Source organism: Mixophyes fleayi, chromosome 5 (genome assembly GCF_038048845.1).
Source record: "Mixophyes fleayi isolate aMixFle1 chromosome 5, aMixFle1.hap1, whole genome shotgun sequence".
NCBI classification, from domain to species: domain Eukaryota; kingdom Metazoa; phylum Chordata; class Amphibia; order Anura; family Limnodynastidae; genus Mixophyes; species Mixophyes fleayi.
Window position 1 is genome coordinate 56899061 of NC_134406.1, and position 21738 is coordinate 56920798.

Sequence of the window (21738 nt, forward strand, 5' to 3'; positions counted from 1 at the left end):
GCGATGCAAAATACAGGAAACCAATTCTGACATTTTCTCTTAGGCGAAATGCAAAATAAGGGAAAATGAATATCATTTACACACACAGCCTTTTTAATAATAAATGAATACATTTTTAATTAGTATCTATTTTATCATTGTACCGTGCATCAGATAAAGCACAGCAAGCCAGGTGTATATAATTTTTTTTTGTACCCCACACACACTATTTACTATTTCATCTTGCTATGCTATCCGATGGAGGATCTTTTGAAACCGAGAAATGCTACCCTCCATATGGAAACATTTGGACAGAGCTAATATAGAGGTTGAGTTCATTAAAGAAGTACACAGTGCTATAAGTAAGCAAGATTAGAGAGATAAAGATAAGGTTTTTAGGAATATTTTCAAAAAGTTTGAAAAGTCACTTCAGAAATAGAACAAGGAAAGGCTCTTGGAAAGAAGTGGGTAACGCAAGTTTATCCTTTGGGCAAGAAAGTACTCTACTATTCCTTTAGATGATGGATCAACATTTAAAGACTATTTTATTTGTTGTGCAACATTTTACTCTTTCATAAATATATACCAAAAAAACTTTAATTCAGATGTTTTCCCAATAAAATTACAATTAAGATAATATACAGTCAAGTCCATAAATATTGGGACATTCTCATATTTTGGGCTCTATACACCACCACAATAGATTTAAAATTAAACAAGCAAGATGTGCTTTAACTGCAGACTTTCAGCTTTAATTTGAGGGTATTTACATCCAAATCAGGTGAACGGTGTAGGCATTACAACGGTTTCTATATGTGCCTCCCACTTATTAAGGGACCAAAAGTAATGGGACAATAGACTCAAAAGCTATTTCATGGACATGTGTGGGCTATTCCCTCGTTATTTCATCATCAATTAAGCAGGTAAAAGGTCTGGAGTTAATTCTAGGTGTTACATTTGCATTTGGAATCTGTTGCTGTCAACTCTCAATATGAGATCCAAAGAGCTGTCATTATCAGTGAAGCAAGCCATCATTAGGCTGAAAAATCAAAACAAACCCATCATGGAGATAGTAAAAACATTAGGTGTGGCCAAATCAACTGTTTAGAACATTCTTAAAAAGAAAGAACGCATCGGAGAGCTCAGCAACACCAAAAGACCCGGGAGACCACAGTATTAAAGTTATTTTATTGTTTTCCAATAAGCATTGTCTAAGCGATTTATGTGTTCCAAAGCACAAGCAATTTATTTAGCAAAAAGCAAGAATAGGTTTAGCAGTTCCATAAACAAGTAAAATACAGTACAATATAGCCGATACATGATACATTTTAAATAAAGCAGGAAAGTATAAAACACTGAATACATTACATTTTCCTTATAGAGCTTCACCGAGGTCCATGGAACACAGCCATGCTCACATGTAGCCAGGTTCAGAGAGAGGTAGAGCAAAAGCCAGCATGCTTTGTATATACTGTACAGATAACACTTGGTGAGGTCTTCATTGGTCCAGGGTTAATGATATTCCAGTTCCTTGCAAGTTATAGGTCAGTTCTTTTGATCCTTACAGAGGGTGAGGGAAAACTTCCCCCACCTCATTGTTCACATGATTTGACTCTGAATGACCAGTTCAAACTGACCCACACAAAAGTATTTTTGAGCATCAATCTCAAATTGCTTGCATCTTGCGATTGCTAGATGCGATCACTATTCCGTCCACAGCGGGTTAATGCTAGTGAAATAAGCTTTAATATGGGACCAAACTCTTTACCTTTTTAAAACACCTGAATCATAAATACCTTTACTACAATAATATATATGCATACATAAACAATCTAATACATTTTACTAATAAATGAATGTGGAATGGAACCTTAATAAATATGAACTATATATAAGTGAATGTGTAAGTGCGAGTGTATGCGTGCGTTATTTATCGTGCGATTGCGCCATGACACGTGGAGTACTGATTGCAATCGCACGGTAAAACAATACTAATTGATATACTTTCATCCAATTATTCGACTTTGACAACGGAAAACAACTGTGGTGGATGACAGAAGAATTTTTTTCATGGTGAAGAAAAACCCATTCACAACAGTTGGCCAAATCAAGAACACTCTCCAGGAGGTAGGTGTATATGTGTCAGTCAGCAATCAAGAGAAGACTTCACAAGAGTGAATATAGAGGGTTCACCACAAGATGTAAACCATTTGTGAGCCAAAAAAACAGGAAGACCAGATTAGAGTTTGGCAAACAACATCTAAAAAAGCCATTACAGTTCTGGAACAACATCCTATGGACAGATGAGACAAAGATCAACTTGTACCAGAGTGATGGAAAGAGAAGAGTATGGAGAAGGAAAGGAACTGCTCATGATCCAAAACATACCACCTCATCAGTGAAGCATGGTGGTGGTAGTGTCATGGCGTGGGCATGTTTGGCTGCCAATGGAACTGGTTCCATTGTATTTATTTATGATGTGACTGCTGACAAAAGCAGCAGGATGAATTCTGAAGTGTTTCGAGCAATATTATCTGCTCATATTCAGTCAAATGCTTCAGAACTCAATGGATGGCGCTTCACAGTGCAGATGGACAATGACCCGAAGCATACTGCAAAAGCAACCAAGAGTTTTTTAAGGCTAACAAGTGGAATGCTATGCAATGGCCAAGTCAATCACCTGACCTGAATCCGATTTGAGTATGCATTTTAATTGATGAAGACAAAACTGAAGGGTAAATGCCCCAAGAACAAGCAGGAACTGAAGGCATTTGCAGTAGAGGCCTGGCAGAGCATCACCAGGGATGAAACCCAGCGTCTGGTGATATCTATTTCTTCCAGACTGCAGGCTGTAATTGACTGCAAAGGATTTGCAACAAAGTATTAAAAAGTGAAAGTTTTTTTTTTTTAACTATTTATTTTGAGAAATAGCAATCATGTACAGATAAGAATCAACAAATAATACATTTGCAGGAATAGAAACAAAAACAGAGAACAGTACATACCATGGGTATCTGTCAATGAAGCTGAAAATATTTGAGTAGCAAATATCCAAGACAGCCAGAGGGTGTCAATAAACAGACCGGCAAATATACAATTGTTATCCAGAATACACAAGACACTATAACATTTTATAACAATATAATGTGGGGGGTAAGAGGGGAGGAGGGGGGGGGGGGGTACTGGTCGCCACCGAGAATGAAGGAAAAAAGAGAACACACTTCCCTTTATCCACACAATTCCTTATCCTCATCTTGTCCTTTTTAAGAAGAGAGACAAATAATTAAAAATAAATAAATAAAAGAAGGGCAATAAAAGTTTCAAAGGAGATTACTACTTAGATTCTCTGAGGGGGGAGACCGCATCAAGAATCAGGCCACCTATGACTACAGGGAGTTCTTTTTTTAGGAGGAAGGAGTTGGTACAAGAGGTATGGGGTTATAAGTAAAGCCAAGGAGCCCATATCTGGTGAAATTTATCACCCTTATCATGCAGATGGTATGTAATCTGTTCCATCCGGACAATAAACCAGACATAGGATTGCAGGGCCGCCATAGTGGGAGGCTCAACTTGTTTCCAAGACTTAGCTACTAGGCATCGCGCAGCTGCAAGGACATGGGAAGCCAATTTCGCAGACTCTCCATCATCAATCAGAGGGTAACAGAGAAGAAAAGACCATGGGTCTTTCCGGACAGGGCATGGAAGGAGGGAGGAGAGGAGGGCCCTAACTCGATCCCAAAGGGAGGATATTTTAGGGCAGGACCACCAAATATGAAAAAAGGAGCCCATCTGGCCACAACCCCGCCAGCATAATGGAGAACTAGAGGGGAACATTTTAGTGAGTTTGTCAGGTGTGTAGTACCACCTATGGTATACTTTATATGCGTTCTCCTTTACCGAAGTGGAAATAGAGCTGGTGGCGACTTGATCTCTTATGATTTCCCAATAATCCTCCTCTGGGGGGGGGGCCCAGATCCCTCTCCCACTCCCTCTCATGCCTACCGCCTGGAGGAAAAAATACATTGAGAATTAAGCTATAGATAAAGGAGATCGTGCCCCTACCCAAAGGTGAGGAGAGACATAGGGATTCAAAAGGAGACCTAAGAGGGGGGAGAAGAGCTCCCCCGAGGAGAGAGCCCACAAAGTGTCGTAGCTGGAAATACTCGTAGAATTTAGGATGGAGACTTGGATATTTAGAGCGTAGAGCATCCCAGGAGATGAAGGCCCCCTGAACTAATAGGTCTCCGACAAATCGAACTCCCGCAGTGACCCAGTGACTATAGAAGGCAGAGGAGAGCCCAGGAGGGAAGGCAGGGTTACCCCAAAGAGGTAGGACAGTAGGAGAGGACACTGGTATTCTGAGATGGAGTCGGCAGGTCTCCCATATTGCAGCTGAGAATAGTAAGGTAGGGCATTGGGAGGTGAGGGGAGATCTAATTTGCTTAGAGAGACCCCATATACGGGACAAAATTGGAAAATTAAGACAAGCGGATTCAATGTCAACCCACGACAGTGCCTGGGGGGGGGGAACCCCTACCTCCACCTCTGGTGGGTCAAAAAGTGAAAGTTTGATGTAGAATTGTTTAGTTTGTCTCATTACTTTTGGTCCCTTAAAAAGTGGGAGGCACATATAGAAACCATTGTAATTCCTACACGTTCACCTTATTTGGATGTAAATACCTTCAAATTAAAGCTGAAAGTCTGCAGTTAAAGCACATCTTGCTTGTTTAATTTCAAATACATTGTGGTGGTGTATAGAGCCCAAAATATAAAAATGGTGTCGATGTCCCAATATTTATGGACTTGACTTTAAATCGCCATATAATTAAAACTTGGAGGGAGAAGAGTCCGATCGTGGTGCTGCTTCTTTGGAGGATTACAGTTGATCCAAAAAATCAAATATATAGAAGCACAAAATCTATCAGATATAGGTGTAAAACCTAATGATTTATTTCATTCACTATAAAAATAGCATGACAAAATAATAAATGGATAAAACATACACAACTTAAAAGCACAAATCACTGATCTATCACATGTATATATGTTTATAGCCACAACTTTTTAGTTTATTTTATTCAAATAAGGATTTTATGGTCGGTCTCATAGTAGAGGCACACAAACTTAAGGGACGACCGCCTGATAGATACGTTTTGGAACACTCGGAGTCCCTCTAATATGAGGAGTCTTTTCCCAAAGTAGAGTCTGATCATTACACTTACAGGTTTAATTCTCTAAATATTTGTGGCACATTAACGAAGAACACACCGACATTTAATAGGTAACGTGCCTCGATGCTTAAATTCTGATTCACGATTTACCTTCCAGCTTACAGCCACACAGCTGCTTTTTTTCTCAATGACATCAGGGCCCTGGACACATAAAAAATGCTTTAAGCTGTATTTTAGTAACCCAGCTTCATAATAAAGGTTTACGTGATTTTATTTTATTTATTTATTTTTTTCAGTCCAGTTAGTCTCCTTACGTGTTACTTGTAATAATGCAGTTTCATTTTTAACGTGTCCGTACAAAACAGAAAAAGGAGACTGAGTTTAATGCCATCAACCATAGAAATTGCTGTTCACCAAGGTCTCTAGGTCATCCAAAAGATTGGTTGCAAGGTGAAGCAGTAATTCTAATTGACCCCATCTTGCTGCGAAGATCTTGATTCTTGAACCTGATGTAGATGTCAAACTACATCAGGTTCAGTCTCTCTCTCTCTCGCTCTCTCTCTCTCTCTCTCTCAAAGGTAACCTTCAGTTACCTTTGAGAGACAGCCTACTGGAATACTGCTGAAGCGCACTGGACTTCAGAATGTTAGCTCTGATAATTTGGAATCCTCTTCATAGGTACAAGAAAGTGACATCTGTAAAATAAGCTAAGAAATGGGATATATGTCTGAAAAGGCTTAGAAAAGAAATGCCCCATGAACACACTAATGTCAAACATCTTTAATTTTGGGGAAAAACTAAACCTTAAATATTCATTGTGAACATTGCAACAAATAATCGATTATGGGCTATACTGCTTCAAGTAGTGTTGTTCGAATGAGCACCACAACAAACATGGAAAGTGACAGAAAGAAAACAGCATGCACTGCATTTTAGTGCTGCTGGATTTATGAAACCCCTTTACATATTACAGCTCAGTTTATTGCTATAGTAAAAATATTGGTACTTTTTTGTGTTAATAAATAAAATAACATTTTCAGTAAAGTCTTTTTAAAAGTTTCATTTTGAGGTGCTTCGGGCTGCGTATGGTTGTCTTGATGCAAAGGTGTGTTGACAGAGTTTACATTTTGTGGGTTGATCAAATATTCATATTGCAAGCTATCAATTTAAGGAACCGATGATGATTACCCTCAGTAAGGTCACATGTTCCTAGCTAGTTGATTGAGTGCGTTCTCATGATAATTGGTTCAAGCTGCAAAATGACTGAATACACTGAGTAAATTTTCTTATGTTTCACTGACTTGGTGTCCTACTGTTTGCTCACAATTTTGCAATAGATGTGTTTCTTTTAAATATGTAAGAACATCAATGCAGGGAAATTATATTGTGTAAAGTGACTAAGAAATATGTACTGGAATTAGCTGATAAATGTGCACTTGTTCTATATACAACAGTATTTTCTAGCAGTTTTACCTTCTCCTACTTTTTTCAGGTCTTGTATTAACGTTGTCTTTTAAAATACAAAATATTTTTTTTTAGAATGAGAAGGAGCTCTTTGAGCAAGCTATTAATGGCCTGGAAAGAAGTTTAAAGGTGGCAGTAGGAAACAAATTAAAAGCTTCAACAACCAAGATGGACATTCTGAAAACTGTTAGGTGAGAACCTGTTTTGTTCATCTCTGTACTATGAATAGTTTTCTATCGCTCACACATGGTTCAAGAACATATTTCTACTTATTTCAAGAACATATTTCTACTTATTTGCATGAATTTAATTAACATAAAAGTTAAGAGCTGCACTTAGGTGTGTTACAAATAACACTGCTAAATAGTTCTGTTGTTTTCAGTAAGGATACAGTGCATCCTTACATATGTAATTTGCTTTTAAGTTTGACTTTTTGTAGTTATCTGAATTTCTGTGTGGTAAAAAAAAAAAAAAAGTGCATCTGTCTAGAGCAGGGGTAGGCAACCTGCGGCTCCCCAGGTGTTGTGAAACTACAAGTCCCAGCATGCTTTGCCAGTAGATAACCAGCAGATAGGTGGCAAGGCATGCTGGGAATTGTAGTTTCACAGCACCTGGAGAGCCACAGTTTGTCTACCCCGGGTCTAGAGAGAGGGAGATATAGTGTGTGTATATTTTAACTTATTTAGACGAGTTTCTCATCACTGCTTATTGGTTATGAACTGAACCAAGCAAAGTATTGCATTCCCACTCCATTAGACATATGAAGCTACCCTCATGTTTTCCTGACTGTATCTGCAGCAGGTCAAAGTAATAATACAGACAAGGTTTTCTTTAACTTTGCATGTGTAAATGAGTCCAGTGTTCTCCCCAGGACCTATTTCCCGGGTGCTCCATTTGGCTGTTTTACTTGCCACCCGGCTCTTGGAGTCCAAAGGAGTCCTATTATAATAGAACAAACCATTGTTTATTCTATTATAATAAGCACTGTGTGAGCCCTGCAACCGGCAGTGTCTGTTAGACCACTGACCATTTGTCTAACCAGTCCAGGCAAGCAGAGGTTCAGCTGACAGGCATGAAAAAAATAATTATTAAACAAAATAAGTGTGTTCAATCCAGCCAGCTAGTGGGCAGTAACCTCCGGAGTCTTTACAAATATTAGAAGTTATATTTTTTTACATTATTATTATTATTATTATTATTATTATTTCTGGGGAAAACACTCTAGTCTTTAACTGTTCCTCAGATTGAAATCCTCAAAACATGTCATGTTGAAAATACTTGCTAACTCGATTTGTGAATTCCTTGTCCAGACTATGTAGTTGATGCACCATACTCTATTCCTATGAAAATGGTGTTTATATTCTCTTTTAACAGGCGTGAAAATGAAAACATGACAATAGCTGATGATCTTCTAGAGGCTGTGAGGGTCGTAAATGAGGAACAATTATCTGCTCCATCCTCTTTAAGTATTCTAGAGGATTATTGGACAGAATATAAATTTTCACAGGAAATGATCCAGGCTAGTTCAAATGTGGTAAGAGAAAAAAACATTTTCTTTTCTTTTTTCATTTTATCTTTTTTATGACTTGTTTAATGTAAAGATTATAAAGAAGCAACAGTAAAATAAATTAGGGGGCAGCTGGAGGATCCATGGCCTTCAGGCATTCATGAATTGAGGAGTTTATAGAGAGGTAGTATAATTAACACATCGATTTAACAGTTGTCAATGGGTTGAGTTTTGTTTCTTTGTTTCCTCTATATTATGTTTTCAGTTATACACTGCAGGCATGCGTAAGATGTACAAACCGTGTTTAGAATGTATAAATTCAATTATCTATTGCCAATATTAAGCAGCTGGACAATAATCCCAAATCAGGTAAAGTAGAGTTCTATTTTCAGAGTGACATTTCTAATATGTGTTGTCATTTTAACAAGTCTGTTTCATTGTAGCCTGTAGATGAATCAGGAAGCAATGGTAGGATTGTGTGAGGGGAAAAATGCAGCCTGTAAACACATTTTATAATGTGGAAATGCACCTATTTTTCCACCTCTATTTTTTGGAACTGCCCATTTGTTTTATGAATTTGCAGTATTGTGGGTGCAGATGAAATGTTCATTTTTGAACGGGGAAGTGACTATTTAACACTTTCAGTGTACTGCTACTTCAGAACCACTTCTTCATTAATTACAACTATTCAAGGCCATACAGACCCTTTCTATGTCTTATGATGAGAGTAAAGGGACATCGTGTTCATGTGCGTTTTGCTTTTTTTTACATTACATTTATAACCATAAGATTCACAAGTGGTAGGTATTTGTATACACACGTCCAGGAAAGCAATACCTGGATAAACAGACTCTTGGATCCTGTGTGATGACTTTAAATAGTAGGGATTAAGTCAGTGGATCCCAAACTTTCTCAGTTCGAGGCACCCTTAGGGTCTCCATAAGTTTTTAAAGGCACACCCAAAGTCAAAATAATTACCAAGTTGCCTCCGGCTTGCTTACTACCGGCCCTAGTTGCGGCACCCAGTTTGGGAACCACTGGATTAAGTATTTAAAAGAAAGCAAAAAAATACCAGCATGGTGTTATTACAGATGCTTTTATCTCACTCTTGTTTTTGATGGAACTGTATGTCCTATAACGCTACATAAATAGTCACTGGAACTGGGAAACTTGACTTTTGCATATGATCTTTCCAGATATACTGCTGCTTTTTGGTGGTAATAGCTTTTGGGAAGAGACTGAGACTTCATGAAATACTTAGACTGCTGAATCTATGTTTTAGGGATATATAGAGTGAAAAACACAAAGCATCTGCTCACATCCTCAGCCTGATTTTAGTATTTAGTCTTGGATCTTAATCATATTTTAGCACTTCTCAAGTATCGCCAACAGGACATATTTCCAGTGTTTGTTCCAGGTGTTAGAGCTAGAGAGGTATAAAATCTGATTTTTAGGATTCCGCCAAATACTGAACCAAATCCAGACTTTTGTTTGCATATTACAATTACACTGGAGGGACCTAAATAATAGCATTTATCTGTAACTAGCTCCTTTTTTCATACTGATGGAAACCGCAAATCTAAGTATTTGGCCATATCTGCAAGAAATTCCTAATTTTCTCTAACATCCTATAGGGGACACTAAAGTCACAATGGAGTATAGATGAGGTGTGAGGCGCTCTGGCATAAATCTTTAATGGCAAGCTCCTTCCCCTCTATACCTCTTGTAGCTACTAATACAAGTTTATATGATGTCCCTGCAGGAGCTGGCACGTTTTCTGGGGCTGCTTAACAGCCTACAATGATTTATTTAGTTTTTACGGTTTTCTTTAGTTTGCTTCATGCATCACATCTTGAGCATGTAGGAATGGAGGTTCCCAAGCAAATCACAGGGGGACACAGAACAGGGCAGCTGCTCCAAGCGCTCAATGTAAAGACTGTCAACACAGGCTGGTTGTTATTAACAGCGCTAAGGAGCATTCGAACAGCAGTCAGTTTAGCGGTGGCCGCCATGGCTGTCTCGTATGGAGTCATTCACAGCAAGGGACAAAGGGAGATACTTCTTAGTGGGAAGTTCTATTCAGATCTCCTCTCTTGGCAAGCAGCCATTTCTTCAGGCAGATACGTGCAGCAAAGGAGTTCCAGAACGCAGCTTTGCTCCTCTTGCTATCGACAGATAAGCACAAACTGGTCTCCTATCCCTCTTATACATGTGGTACAAGGGGGTTTCTACAATGGAAGCCATTTTTTATATATTAACATAGTGGCCATAAGTTTGTATCCTCTAAGGAGCTTGTAAATTTGGTGTACCTGTAATGCTCTCAGTATTCATACCCTCCCTGTGAGTGTGTGGCTATTTCCTGTTGTCTTATAATTTTAAACTGATCGTTCACCCTATTAAACAGTACAGTCATACTCACTTAACATAACATTACCAGGTTGTTTTTTGTACTACATGATCAGAAATTTTAGTTTGTATTTACATTTTTATATTTCTAAAATGAATTTCTGGGAAGAGTAAAGCGTCCAGTGCCCCTCCCTGTGGGCTGGAAATGCAAAGATTTTCATCTGCTCCAATTGTAATTCAAAACTCCAGGGTGCACAGTCATACCCAGGAGCCTTGTGTCTGGCCTGTGAGGCAGTGGCTCTGCGCTCGTCTGGTGGGGCACTGCTGGGAGTGGAGGAATCTGTTTGTGCACGATACATGGTGCAGGCAGTGGCGGATCATGGGGGGCTTGCTGCCGACCGCCCCCCCCCCCCCTACCAGGGGCTTGCTGCCGACCGCCCCCCCCCCCCCCCCCTACCAGGGGCTTGCTGCCGACCGCCCCCCCCCTACCAGGGGCTTGCTGCCGACCGCCCCCCCCCCTACCAGGGGCTTGCTGCCGACCGCCCCCCCCCTACCAGGGGCTTGCTGCCGACCGCCCCCCCCCTACCAGGGGCTTGCTGCCGACCGCCCCCCCCCCCTACCAGGGGCTTGCTGCCGACCGCCCCCCCCCCTACCAGGGGCTTGCTGCCGACCGCCCCCCCCCCTACCAGGGGCTTGCTGCCGACCGCCCCCCCCCTACCAGGGGCTTGCTGCCGACCGCCCCCCCCCTACCAGGGGCTTGCTGCCGACCGCCCCCCCCCTACCAGGGGCTTGCTGCCGACCGCCCCCCCCCTACCAGGGGCTTGCTGCCGACCGCCCCCCCCCTACCAGGGGCTTGCTGCCGACCGCCCCCCCCCCTACCAGGGGCTTGCTGCCGACCGCCCCCCCCCTACCAGGGGCTTGCTGCCGACCGCCCCCCCCCCTACCAGGGGCTTGCTGCCGACCGCCCCCCCCCCTACCAGGGGCTTGCTGCCGACCGCCCCCCCCCCCTACCAGGGGCTTGCTGCCGACCGCCCCCCCCCCCTACCAGGGGCTTGCTGCCGACCGCCCCCCCCCCTACCAGGGGCTTGCTGCCGACCGCCCCCCCCCTACCAGGGGCTTGCTGCCGACCGCCCCCCCCCTACCAGGGGCTTGCTGCCGACCGCCCCCCCCTACCAGGGGCTTGCTGCCGACCGCCCCCCCCCCTACCAGGGGCTTGCTGCCGACCGCCCCCCCCCTACCAGGGGCTTGCTGCCGACCGCCCCCCCCTACCAGGGGCTTGCTGCCGACCGCCCCCCCCTACCAGGGGCTTGCTGCCGACCGCCCCCCCCTACCAGGGGCTTGCTGCCGACCGCCCCCCCCTACCAGGGGCTTGCTGCCGACCGCCCCCCCCTACCAGGGGCTTGCTGCCGACCGCCCCCCCCTACCAGGGGCTTGCTGCCGACCGCCCCCCCCTACCAGGGGCTTGCTGCCGACCGCCCCCCCCTACCAGGGGCTTGCTGCCGACCGCCGCCCCCCCCTACCAGGGGCTTGCTGCCGACCGCCGCCCCCCCCTACCAGGGGCTTGCTGCCGACCGCCGCCCCCCCCTACCAGGGGCTTGCTGCCGACCGCCGCCCCCCCCTACCAGGGGCTTGCTGCCGACCGCCCCCCCCCCCTACCAGGGGCTTGCTGCCGACCGCCCCCCCCTACCAGGGGCTTGCTGCCTACCGCCCCCCCCTACCAGGGGCTTGCTGCCTACCGCCCCCCCCTACCAGGGGCTTGCTGCCTACCGCCCCCCCCTACCAGGGGCTTGCTGCCGACCGCCCCCCCCTACCAGGGGCTTGCTGCCGACCGCCCCCCCCTACCAGGGGCTTACTGCTGACAGCTGCACACTGTGCAGGTACGTTCAGCAGTGACAGTGTGCTGCCCGGCTGCTCTGATTGTGTTTTAAACACAATCAGAGCAGCGGGACAGCACACTTTCACTGCTGAACGGACCTACACATACTGTGCAGCCGCCGGCAGCCTAAGAACACAGAAAGGGGGCGGGGCCTAAATCACCCCCCCTAAAATCGCCCCAGGTAGGGCAAATGTCTGGGTCCGCCCCTGGGTCCAGGCTATGAACGAACACACCCAGCAACGAACTGCCAGCAGACAACCGTCCAGAAATCCCACCCCTTCTGCTTCCTTTTCTCAGTAACTAGTTCTTACCCAACCTTATTCACAGGGTCCCATTGACTTCACACTGGGTACTGTGACAGAAATAGCGTGAGCACAAGAAGGCAAAGATTGGGGACAGGTTTGCATAGTTGGCATCTTTGGAACAGATGCTTCAAAATGGCGATAGGTATTCTACATCCACTGCTAGGTTCCGGAGGTGACCGCCACCAGCTGCCTTACCTTCCAGGAGCTTATACTGCCTTGGATCTTTCATCTCAGGAGGAAAATGAGGTGTCAAATCTTTCTGACCATAATCACCCTGTATAGTGAAGGAGGATTCTTCTGCTTCACGGGCAGTGGAAGCCCTGATCAGGACATGGTGTAGTCCCTCTTGACTGTTTTGGCATGAGAGTCCTGGACAAAATAGTCGCCTCCTTTGAGGAAGCTCCAGAACAAAGTCCCCAATACAGTAGGGAGCACCCATGCTGAAAAGCATATGCATTAAAAGTTTTCACTGAAACAATGGAGAAGAGCCTGTTCTTCTGATTAGTAGAAGTTACTGACATGTTACTTTGTAAAAGAGATTAAAATGTAAATACCACATCATTTACCATTTTTGATTCTGTTTCCTTCCATCATAACCTTTTGGAAGTTAAATGGGAATGATTATTTTAAGTAGTTAAATGTACCCAGACATGGACAGATTTAGCTGCTTGAGACTCACAATTCAAGGTATGTTTGCACAGTTCTTTGCAAAAATGATTGTTTATTAATAAAGTCCTTTATATATAACAATTTGCTGATTTAGATCAAATTATGTGTTTGCTTGTTTTTTTAAAGCCTATGGTATGATGTGTGATGATTCTTTAAAATGAAGGCACTGCGATGAATTTCAGGAGTGTTCAACCTTGGTGCTTAAGAGTCAAGACTTGTTGTTATTCAAGTAGCCAAAATAAATATTGACCAACCTTTTTTCACTCAGGTAGACCTAGATATGCTCATAGACAAACGGAACAAAATTCAACAAGCACTGAATTCTTCAGTAGATGCTTTTATTGTTGAGGTTGATCAAATGCCGCTTGATGCACATTTTACAAAGTTACAGGTATGAACATTCAGCTTTTTTGCAGTAGAAAAAAAATAAATGTTCCCTCCTGATATATATTCATATAAACTAATAGAACATGTTCTAGTTGCATTCTTCATGAAATTGTTTTCTAATGTGAAATGTATAACAGAATGTGTCAAAATGAAATACACATTTTATACAATCACAGTACAGACTGATTGTTTTATTTACAGACAGCATTTGAGATATTTTTATCTACTTGTTTTTGCATGTTAATTTTATACAGAGGTTGCTACATTCCCTTGAAGCTATATATGGAGCATCTAGGGATTGTGAAGATTCGGATGCTGTGTTCCAGGAGTTCTATAACTGGAAACAGGCAAAGTTGGAAAAGTTTAACACTGTGAGAAATGACACCACCAACTCACTTGAGCAACTTTCAACATGGTTCTATGACATCAAAGAGGTAGACTTACTCTTTAACCACTGCACATTAAAATAACTAATAAATACATTTAGATTGAGCAGATTTAAACCAACAAAAAAAAAAAAAGTTTTTTCCCCCCTTTTTGGGGTACATTGTTTAACTTTGGAGTATGGAGGGTGCTGGAGTATAATACTAATTCTAAACTTAAACTTGTTTGAACTCTAGATCTCCCCCTTTCTATACCCCTCTACCAATTTACCTTTTGTATGATCTTTGATTTAACAAAAAATATATATATATTTTTTAAACATACATAAAATATTTAAACTTTAACCCATGCAGGGGGCACCTTACACATGTCCTATACCATTCTGCTACCTACAAGGTAAAGCCTTAGAAATTCCTTGGTGTTTGCAAAACTGTTCTGACTATACAACATATATTTTCTATATAAAAAAAAAGTAAAGATACAAACATTAAGATATACCTTACAAAATAGTATATAAAACTTGTCAACCATAGAAATATCATGAAATAGCAAAAAGAGACAACTTGGGAACCTAGTAGGTGACTGTGTGTCTGTTCCACACAGAATCATGATGAGCTTGTCAATTCCCTTAACTCCTCTAGCACAAAAGGGGATATCCTTCACCTGTGCCAAATCTTTACATATTTCAGATTGCTGCTTTCATACATGAACCTTTTTTTTTTTTTTTTTTTTTTAAATACATTAAGGTTTTTAAAAGTAGGGGGTACAGAAAGTGAAACGAGACTACATCCCAAAATAATAGAAGAAAACATTAAATACGTTTCAATACAGCTTAAAATAATAGCACAAATATTTTGCATGTATCAGTCTAGAGCGAAGTTAAGGGAATAGTCCAGATTGAGCAATTATTGTTGAGGCAGAATCTGGAGCAGTGGGGGGAGAGGGAAGGACTAGGGAAGGGGGAATAAGGAAAAAAAGGGTGGGGGTTTGTTAGTATAGGGTTGAATGGGGGAGGGGAGGGAAAGTAAATGAGACTCGATCCAAAAAGTCCTGTTCTCAATACTTTCTAGAGGGGTAATACATTAAGTAATGTAGTGTGAAGAGACAAAGTGAACTTGCCAACAATACTATGTTGAGTGGAATTGGTTAAAGCGATCATTCAATATGTTAGTCATGTGTTCTAGATTATATATTTGCCATACGCTCTCAATCAGCTATGGGATTGTGGGGTTCTCGGTTTGTTTCCATTTTCTAGCTGCAAACATCTAGCAGCAGTGAGAATGTGGCCCTGGAGTTTCCAGATAAGTTTATGGGTGCCAGGAGTAAGACTGGGGAGAAGAAAATGAGAGATGTAACGGAAACATGAAATTGGTTATTTTGTGGATAAGATCAGCTACTTCTCTCCAGAAAGGGATCATTTCTGGGCAATTCCACCAGATGTGGGACAGGGATCCCTGATGACCACACTTACGCCAGCAAGAATTAGAAGATGAGGGATAAATAGATTTCAGTCTGGAGGGGGGACTAAATACCAAATAAATAATAGCTTGTAAAAATATTCTTTTATCTGAGTGCAAATTGAGGATTTAGCAACTGCCTCCCAGATTTCTGTTCATTCTTCAGGATCTAGAACCTTAGCCATATCCTCCTCCCAGCGCAGCTCATGCAACTCCTTATCAGGTAAATTATTGTTCATCAACGGCATGTAAAAGGTGGTTATTAGGCCTTTAGAGGACGATATATAGACACAAAAGGACACTAGAGGAGATGGACGGCAAGGAGTTTGCGGGTCTATTTGGTTGTTGAATAGGTAATGTATTTGCAAATACTAGTGAAAGGTTGAAGATGAGAGGTGTAGACGATCGCGGAGCTCAGGGAAGGTCAGGAAAAATCCCATCGGAACTATGTTGGATAAAAACATAATGTTCTGCTTTGTCCAGTGGGAAAAAGATTTGGGGTTGACACCCGGAAAAAATGCTGGGTTATTCCAGAGGGAACATTTTTTTGGGATTGTCTATAAGCTTGACAGTGCGTGTACAATATTTCCAAATTTCAAGTGAAAAGCGAACTGTAGGAGGGCGAGTGTGGAGAGGGGGATGGTCTTTTTTTATCAATCCAAAGCAAAATACTGAGAGAGAACATCTGGAGAAGGTCGGCTTCTGTGTCAACCCACAATCTTGTGTGGGGACGTGCGTGAGCTAAAACAGCTTGAGTGAGATGTGATGCTAAGTAGCATTTATGGAGGCGGCAGGAAAGACCCAAGCCACCATTTTTAACAAGTCGATAAAGGACTTTTAGACGGACACTGTTTAATTTACTATATCCTCCCCAGCCGAGAATTAGTAACCGTTACCTAAATAACATTTAATATAAATGCTATTGAGTGCAGCCTCTAAATTGCTATGAAATGTCTGACAGAAATTGGAAAAAGGCAATAATAAATTTAACAGAACTAATTCTAAAAAACTCATGGCTATCTGATTCAGGATGCAGCATAAATCCACTGTGCTAAAAGGAGTATCTTAATCGATCTGAGGGCACAATGATCCCATACAATGATCTGCTAGTGTACAGCTGCAATCCAGCTGTACACTAGCAAATAACACTCAAGACCAAGACAAAGAAGTTGCCAAACAGAGAGCAAACTAAAAGTACAATACCCAAAGTAAGTGAAGCCACGGGTGCTAAAGGGGGCTTGTATTGTCCAGTTTATGGTCCTTATGGTGTATTGCGATAACCTCCTTTGGAGAATCAAGAATGTGCCCTCTACCACTACACGCAGCCTTGCAGAGAATAGCCTAGCATATGAGAGCTGAAGGCCCCCATTCTTCTCTTAACTTGTATAAATTGGACGCTGCTCTTTGGACATTTAATGGAACAAATTTTGATATATCAAAGGACCCTTCAGCCTAACTGAGCATAGTATAGCACCTCTGTTTATTATAATAAAGGATTTTAGCAATAAAAGTGCACTGTGGTGGAGGTTGAGTAGGAATACGGTGCACCTTCTTAATTTCAAAATGATTTGTAAGCACATCCCTGCCACATAACTGTATCAGCCAGTTCTCCAAGTAGATTTCTGGATGATCACCCTTGCAGACTCTGATTTTCTGCAAATTGATGCAAAAGAGACTTGTCTACCTGTATTAAACCAATCTCTTCTGTTAATCTCTTCTTATAGGATTTCGGCACCTCTTGAAAGGTGATTGCAGGCAATTCAGGAGTTAAAGGCCCACTCGCATCATGGGAAGTTTGAGGAGTAGATTGTTGCACTTCTCCAGCATTGGAGGAAGAAATTGATCGGACAAAACAATAAAGTCTAAAAGTAGCAGAAGCATTTGAGTTTTTGCCTATAGTGTCAGTTGGTCGCTTGTCACAAAGAGAAATAAGGATATGCAAAAAGTCAGTGTATGTTTTTGAAATCAAGGCTGTCTGAGTCACAAATATGTACTGATTATCAATCAGAACTTCAGAAAATAGGTTTAGTATGTAGTTTGTCCACTGTCAAAGCAGATAACCGGGAATGATCATCCCAAAATATGAATGACATAAGCAAATGGCAGGTGGGAGGCTAGCAAAAGAAAACTTGCTTAGGAACAGAGCCTGCACTTACATCTACACATAAGTTGTGGCACCAAAGTAAACAGGAGAATGCTTACCAGTTTATGCCTCACAACAAGGATTAAAGCTGACAATCATGCATTCACTGATGTAAATGTGTGTGATTTTCTACAGTAATAGAACCAAGTCCCATTGAAAGCGGTCACTGATGCTGGGCAAATACCCCAGGTGCATGTTTAAAGATGGTGCTCAGGCAAAGAGATGGCAGGAAAGAGAGTGTAGGAGACACGAGTTGTCAAGTGGGATTTGGGTCACTGCACCGCTGGGATGTGGAGCAGACTCTCCACCACAGCATAACCTCTCTGCAGGATCACCTCACAGATGGTGCCCGCATCCGTTCAAGGCAGACGGGAGGGCTGTGGGAGTATTGACTCTCGCTCCACAGCATCGACTGTCCTACCAAGCACCACACAGTACTTTGTGCCAGGAAGCAGCTCAGTACAGGAGAGGGACTGGTTCAGCCAGCGGGACAACACCCTGCGTCCCGCTGGGCGAGCAATTTGTCAATGAGCATCGTCTACACAGGACCGCATTCTTGGAGCTAGCCTTACAATGACAGACTGGAATGAGGCTTTCTGTGCTCCTCTCTGGCTGCAGGATCCTGCATTAGAGGAATAGCGCAGGACCTCCGGTTCCTGAAAGAAGGATAAACATGGAGGTCCCCTACAAGTTAAGCCCTGTATTGGCAATGGCAACTGTCCTATGGACACAGCCATATTTGGAATGGGACAGCAGTTGTAGGTACTTTTCTCCACTGTTGGCCCTCCTCCTTGGTGGTGTTTTGGTGCTCATAATTGCAGTACCAATAGTCTCTCCTGCTGGTATAAATCTAACTCTGGACATAGGACATGTTTAGCCTTGGAGTATTTTATATGTGGACCAGTCTATTGGGATGGACCAGTCTATTGAGAGAGAAAAAGCACCTCATGGGTTAAATCTGATCTCCACATGGGACAATCAGGATTTGAACCAATTACACTGTCATTATTCCCTCTTTATTGTTTACCATTGTTCCTCTCTGGACTTTTAAGAGACTTTTCAAGGCCTGACCCAGCATGGGAACATCAATAGAAGGACATCTGGGGGAGGTAGGATGAGGGATACAAACATGGACCCCACCAACGAGGACCCTGTGTCACTTCTCTGCTTAGTCACTATCAATGTGGGAATTTGGTGGGTTTGAAAAGGTGGTTACACAAGTCAGATCCTCATTTTAGTCTTTGGCTAAGGGGTGATACCCTGCCAAGGGACTGTGTGGATAGCATCTGTACCTCCTGTGTAAAATTTAATTTAATTTCATTTATTCCTGTGGGGAATTTCTCTTCAGTCTCCGGTATGGACTTGTGTGTCTCTGTTCTTGTGTGGGACTATCCATTATTTTCTATGTGCCATGTTTGTGTAGAACACTACCCTTCTCAAGGACTGTTACTGGTGGAGTATAACGTCGCTAACCTCATATCCTGTTAGTGTATTATTGTCAATCTCTGGGTACAGTGTAAAATGAACAATCCCCTTAATTTCATCTGCCCTTTGTTTGGGTGAATAAAAGAACACTATCTTCACATTAATGAATATATTTATTATTATTAATATATAATATATATATATATATAATATATATATATTATTATTATTAGTGTGTGTGTATATATATATATATATATATATATATATATATATATATATGTATATATATATATATGTATATATGTGTGTGTGTGTATATATGTGTGTGTGTGTGTGTGTATATATATATATATATATATATGTGTGTGTATATGTATATATGTGTGTGTATATGTATGTATATATATATATTTGTGTGCGTATATATAAAATCAGATACATAGTAAATCATTCTGAAGAGCTCAGTGACTACAAGCGTGGTACTGTGATACGATGCCACCTTTGCAATAAGACAGTTTGTGAAATTTCATGCCTGCTGGATTTTCCACGATCAACAGTAAATGATATTAGAAAGTAGAAGTGTTTAGGAGCAACAGCAACTCGGCCACGAAGTGGAAGACCGCGGAAAATTACAGAGCGAGGTCAACGACTGATAAGGCGCATGGTGCGTAAAAGTCGCCAACGCTCTGATTCCATAGCTGAAGAGTTTCGAACTTCCACTGGCATTAATGTAAGCACAAAACTGTGTGGCGGGAGCTTAATGGAATGACCGAACAGCTGCATGCAAGCAAGTCTCACATCACCAAGACCAATGCCAAGCGTCGGATGGAGTTGTGTAAAGCACACAGGCGCTAGCTCAACATTGTGAAAGGTGTGTAGTTTAAATGTGTTCTGTAGGGTGACAAATCACGCTTCTCTGTTTGGCAGTCAAATGTGCAAGTTGGGTTTGGCAGTTGTCTGGAGAACGTTATCTTCCTGACTGCATTATGTCAACTGTGAAGTTTGGTGAAGGAGGGATAATGTTATAGGGTTGTTTTTCAGGGTGTGGGCTAGGCCCCTTATCTCCAGTGAAGGGAAATCTTAATGCTTCAGCATACCAAGTAATTTTGGACAATGCTATGTTTCCAGCTTTGTGGCAACAGTTTGGGGAATGCCCTTTTCTATTCCAACATGACTGTGCCCCAGTGCACAAAGCAAGGACTACAAAGACATTGTTTGATGAGTTCGGTGTGGAAGAACTTGACTGACCTGTACAGAGTCCTGACCTCAACCCCATCAAACACCTTTGGGATGAACTGAAACAGAGATTGCAAGCCAGGCATTCTGGTCCAACATCAGTGCCTGACCTCATAAACGCTCTACAGAATGAATGAGCACAAATTCCCACAGAAACACTCCTCCATCTTGTAAAAAGCCTTCCAAAAAGAACGTAAGCAGTTGTCGCTGAAAAAGGGGCACCAGCTCCATATTAAAGTATATGTATTTGAATACAATGTCATTACAGTCCCTGTTGGTGTAATGGCGAAGTGTTCAAATACTTTTGTCCATATAGTGTGTGTTTGTGCCACCAAAAGACTCGGACCCTTTTGAGGCATGAACTCCACAAGACCTGTGAAGCAGATCCTTTTAAGACCTGTAAGTTGTATGGTGGGGCCTCCATGGCTCTAACTTGTTTTTCCAGCACATCCTACAGATGCTTGATCGGATTGAGATCTGGGGAACTAGGAGGCCAAGGCAACACCTTGAATTCTGTCATGCTCCAACCACCCCTGAACAATTTTACAGTGTGTTAGGGCACATTATCCTGCTTAAAGAGGCCACTGCCATCAGGAAATCCAATTGCCATGAAGGCGTGCGTTTGGTCTGCAATACTGTTTAGGTAGGTGGTGCATGTAAAAGTAACATCCACATGAATGCCAGGAACCAAGGTTTCCCAGCAAAATATTGCCCAGAGTACCACACTGCCTCCTCCGGCTTGTCTTCTTCCCATAGTGTATCCTGGTGCCATCTGTTCCCCATCCGGCCATTCACATGATTTAAAAGAAACCGTTATTCATCAGACTAAGCCACCACTTTCCATTGCTCCATGGTCTAGTTCTGACACTTGTGTGCCTGTGAGCGATTTTGGAGGTGGGCAGGGATCAACAATGGGCACCCTGAACGCTTTGCGGTTATGCAGCCCTATAGGCAGCAATCTGTAATGCACTGTGTGTTCACACTTTTTTGTCATAGCCAGAATTAACTTTTTTATCAATTTGTGCCACAGTAGCTCTTCTGTGGGACTGGACCAGGCGGGCTAACCTTCACTTCCCATGTGCATCAATAAGCCTTGGTCTCCCATGACCCTGTTGCCAGTTTTCCGGTTGTCCTTCCTTGGACTCTGATAGGTACTAACCACTGCATACCAGAAACATTGTTTTGAAGATGCCCTGATCCAGTCTTGCCATCACAATTTGTCCCTTGTCAAAGTCGCTCAGATCCTTATGCTTGCACATTTTTCCTGCTTCCAACACATCAACTTCAAGAACTGACTGTTGTTCACCCCTCTATGCAAATACAACATTTTTAGGTTGTTTCACATTCTAAACAACAATTATTTTTTTTTATGTTTTGCCTGGAAGA

General features: G+C 42.3%; 1 protein-coding gene across 4 annotated transcripts in view; it reads left to right on the top strand.

The window, feature by feature from the left end:
- Positions 1-21738, top strand: part of STK31 (serine/threonine kinase 31) — a 98037-nt gene that overhangs the window by 37919 nt on the left and 38380 nt on the right. For all 4 annotated transcript variants that reach the window (XR_012692755.1, XM_075212238.1, XM_075212239.1 and 1 more), the window contains 4 exons: positions 6690-6805; positions 7989-8148; positions 13586-13708; positions 13959-14138. Coding sequence is in view for 3 of the 4 variants with exons in the window: in XM_075212238.1 (XP_075068339.1) it covers positions 6690-6805; positions 7989-8148; positions 13586-13708; positions 13959-14138 (579 nt within the window). In the remaining variant the exon portion in view is untranslated. The remainder of the gene's footprint in view (positions 1-6689; positions 6806-7988; positions 8149-13585; positions 13709-13958; positions 14139-21738) is intronic.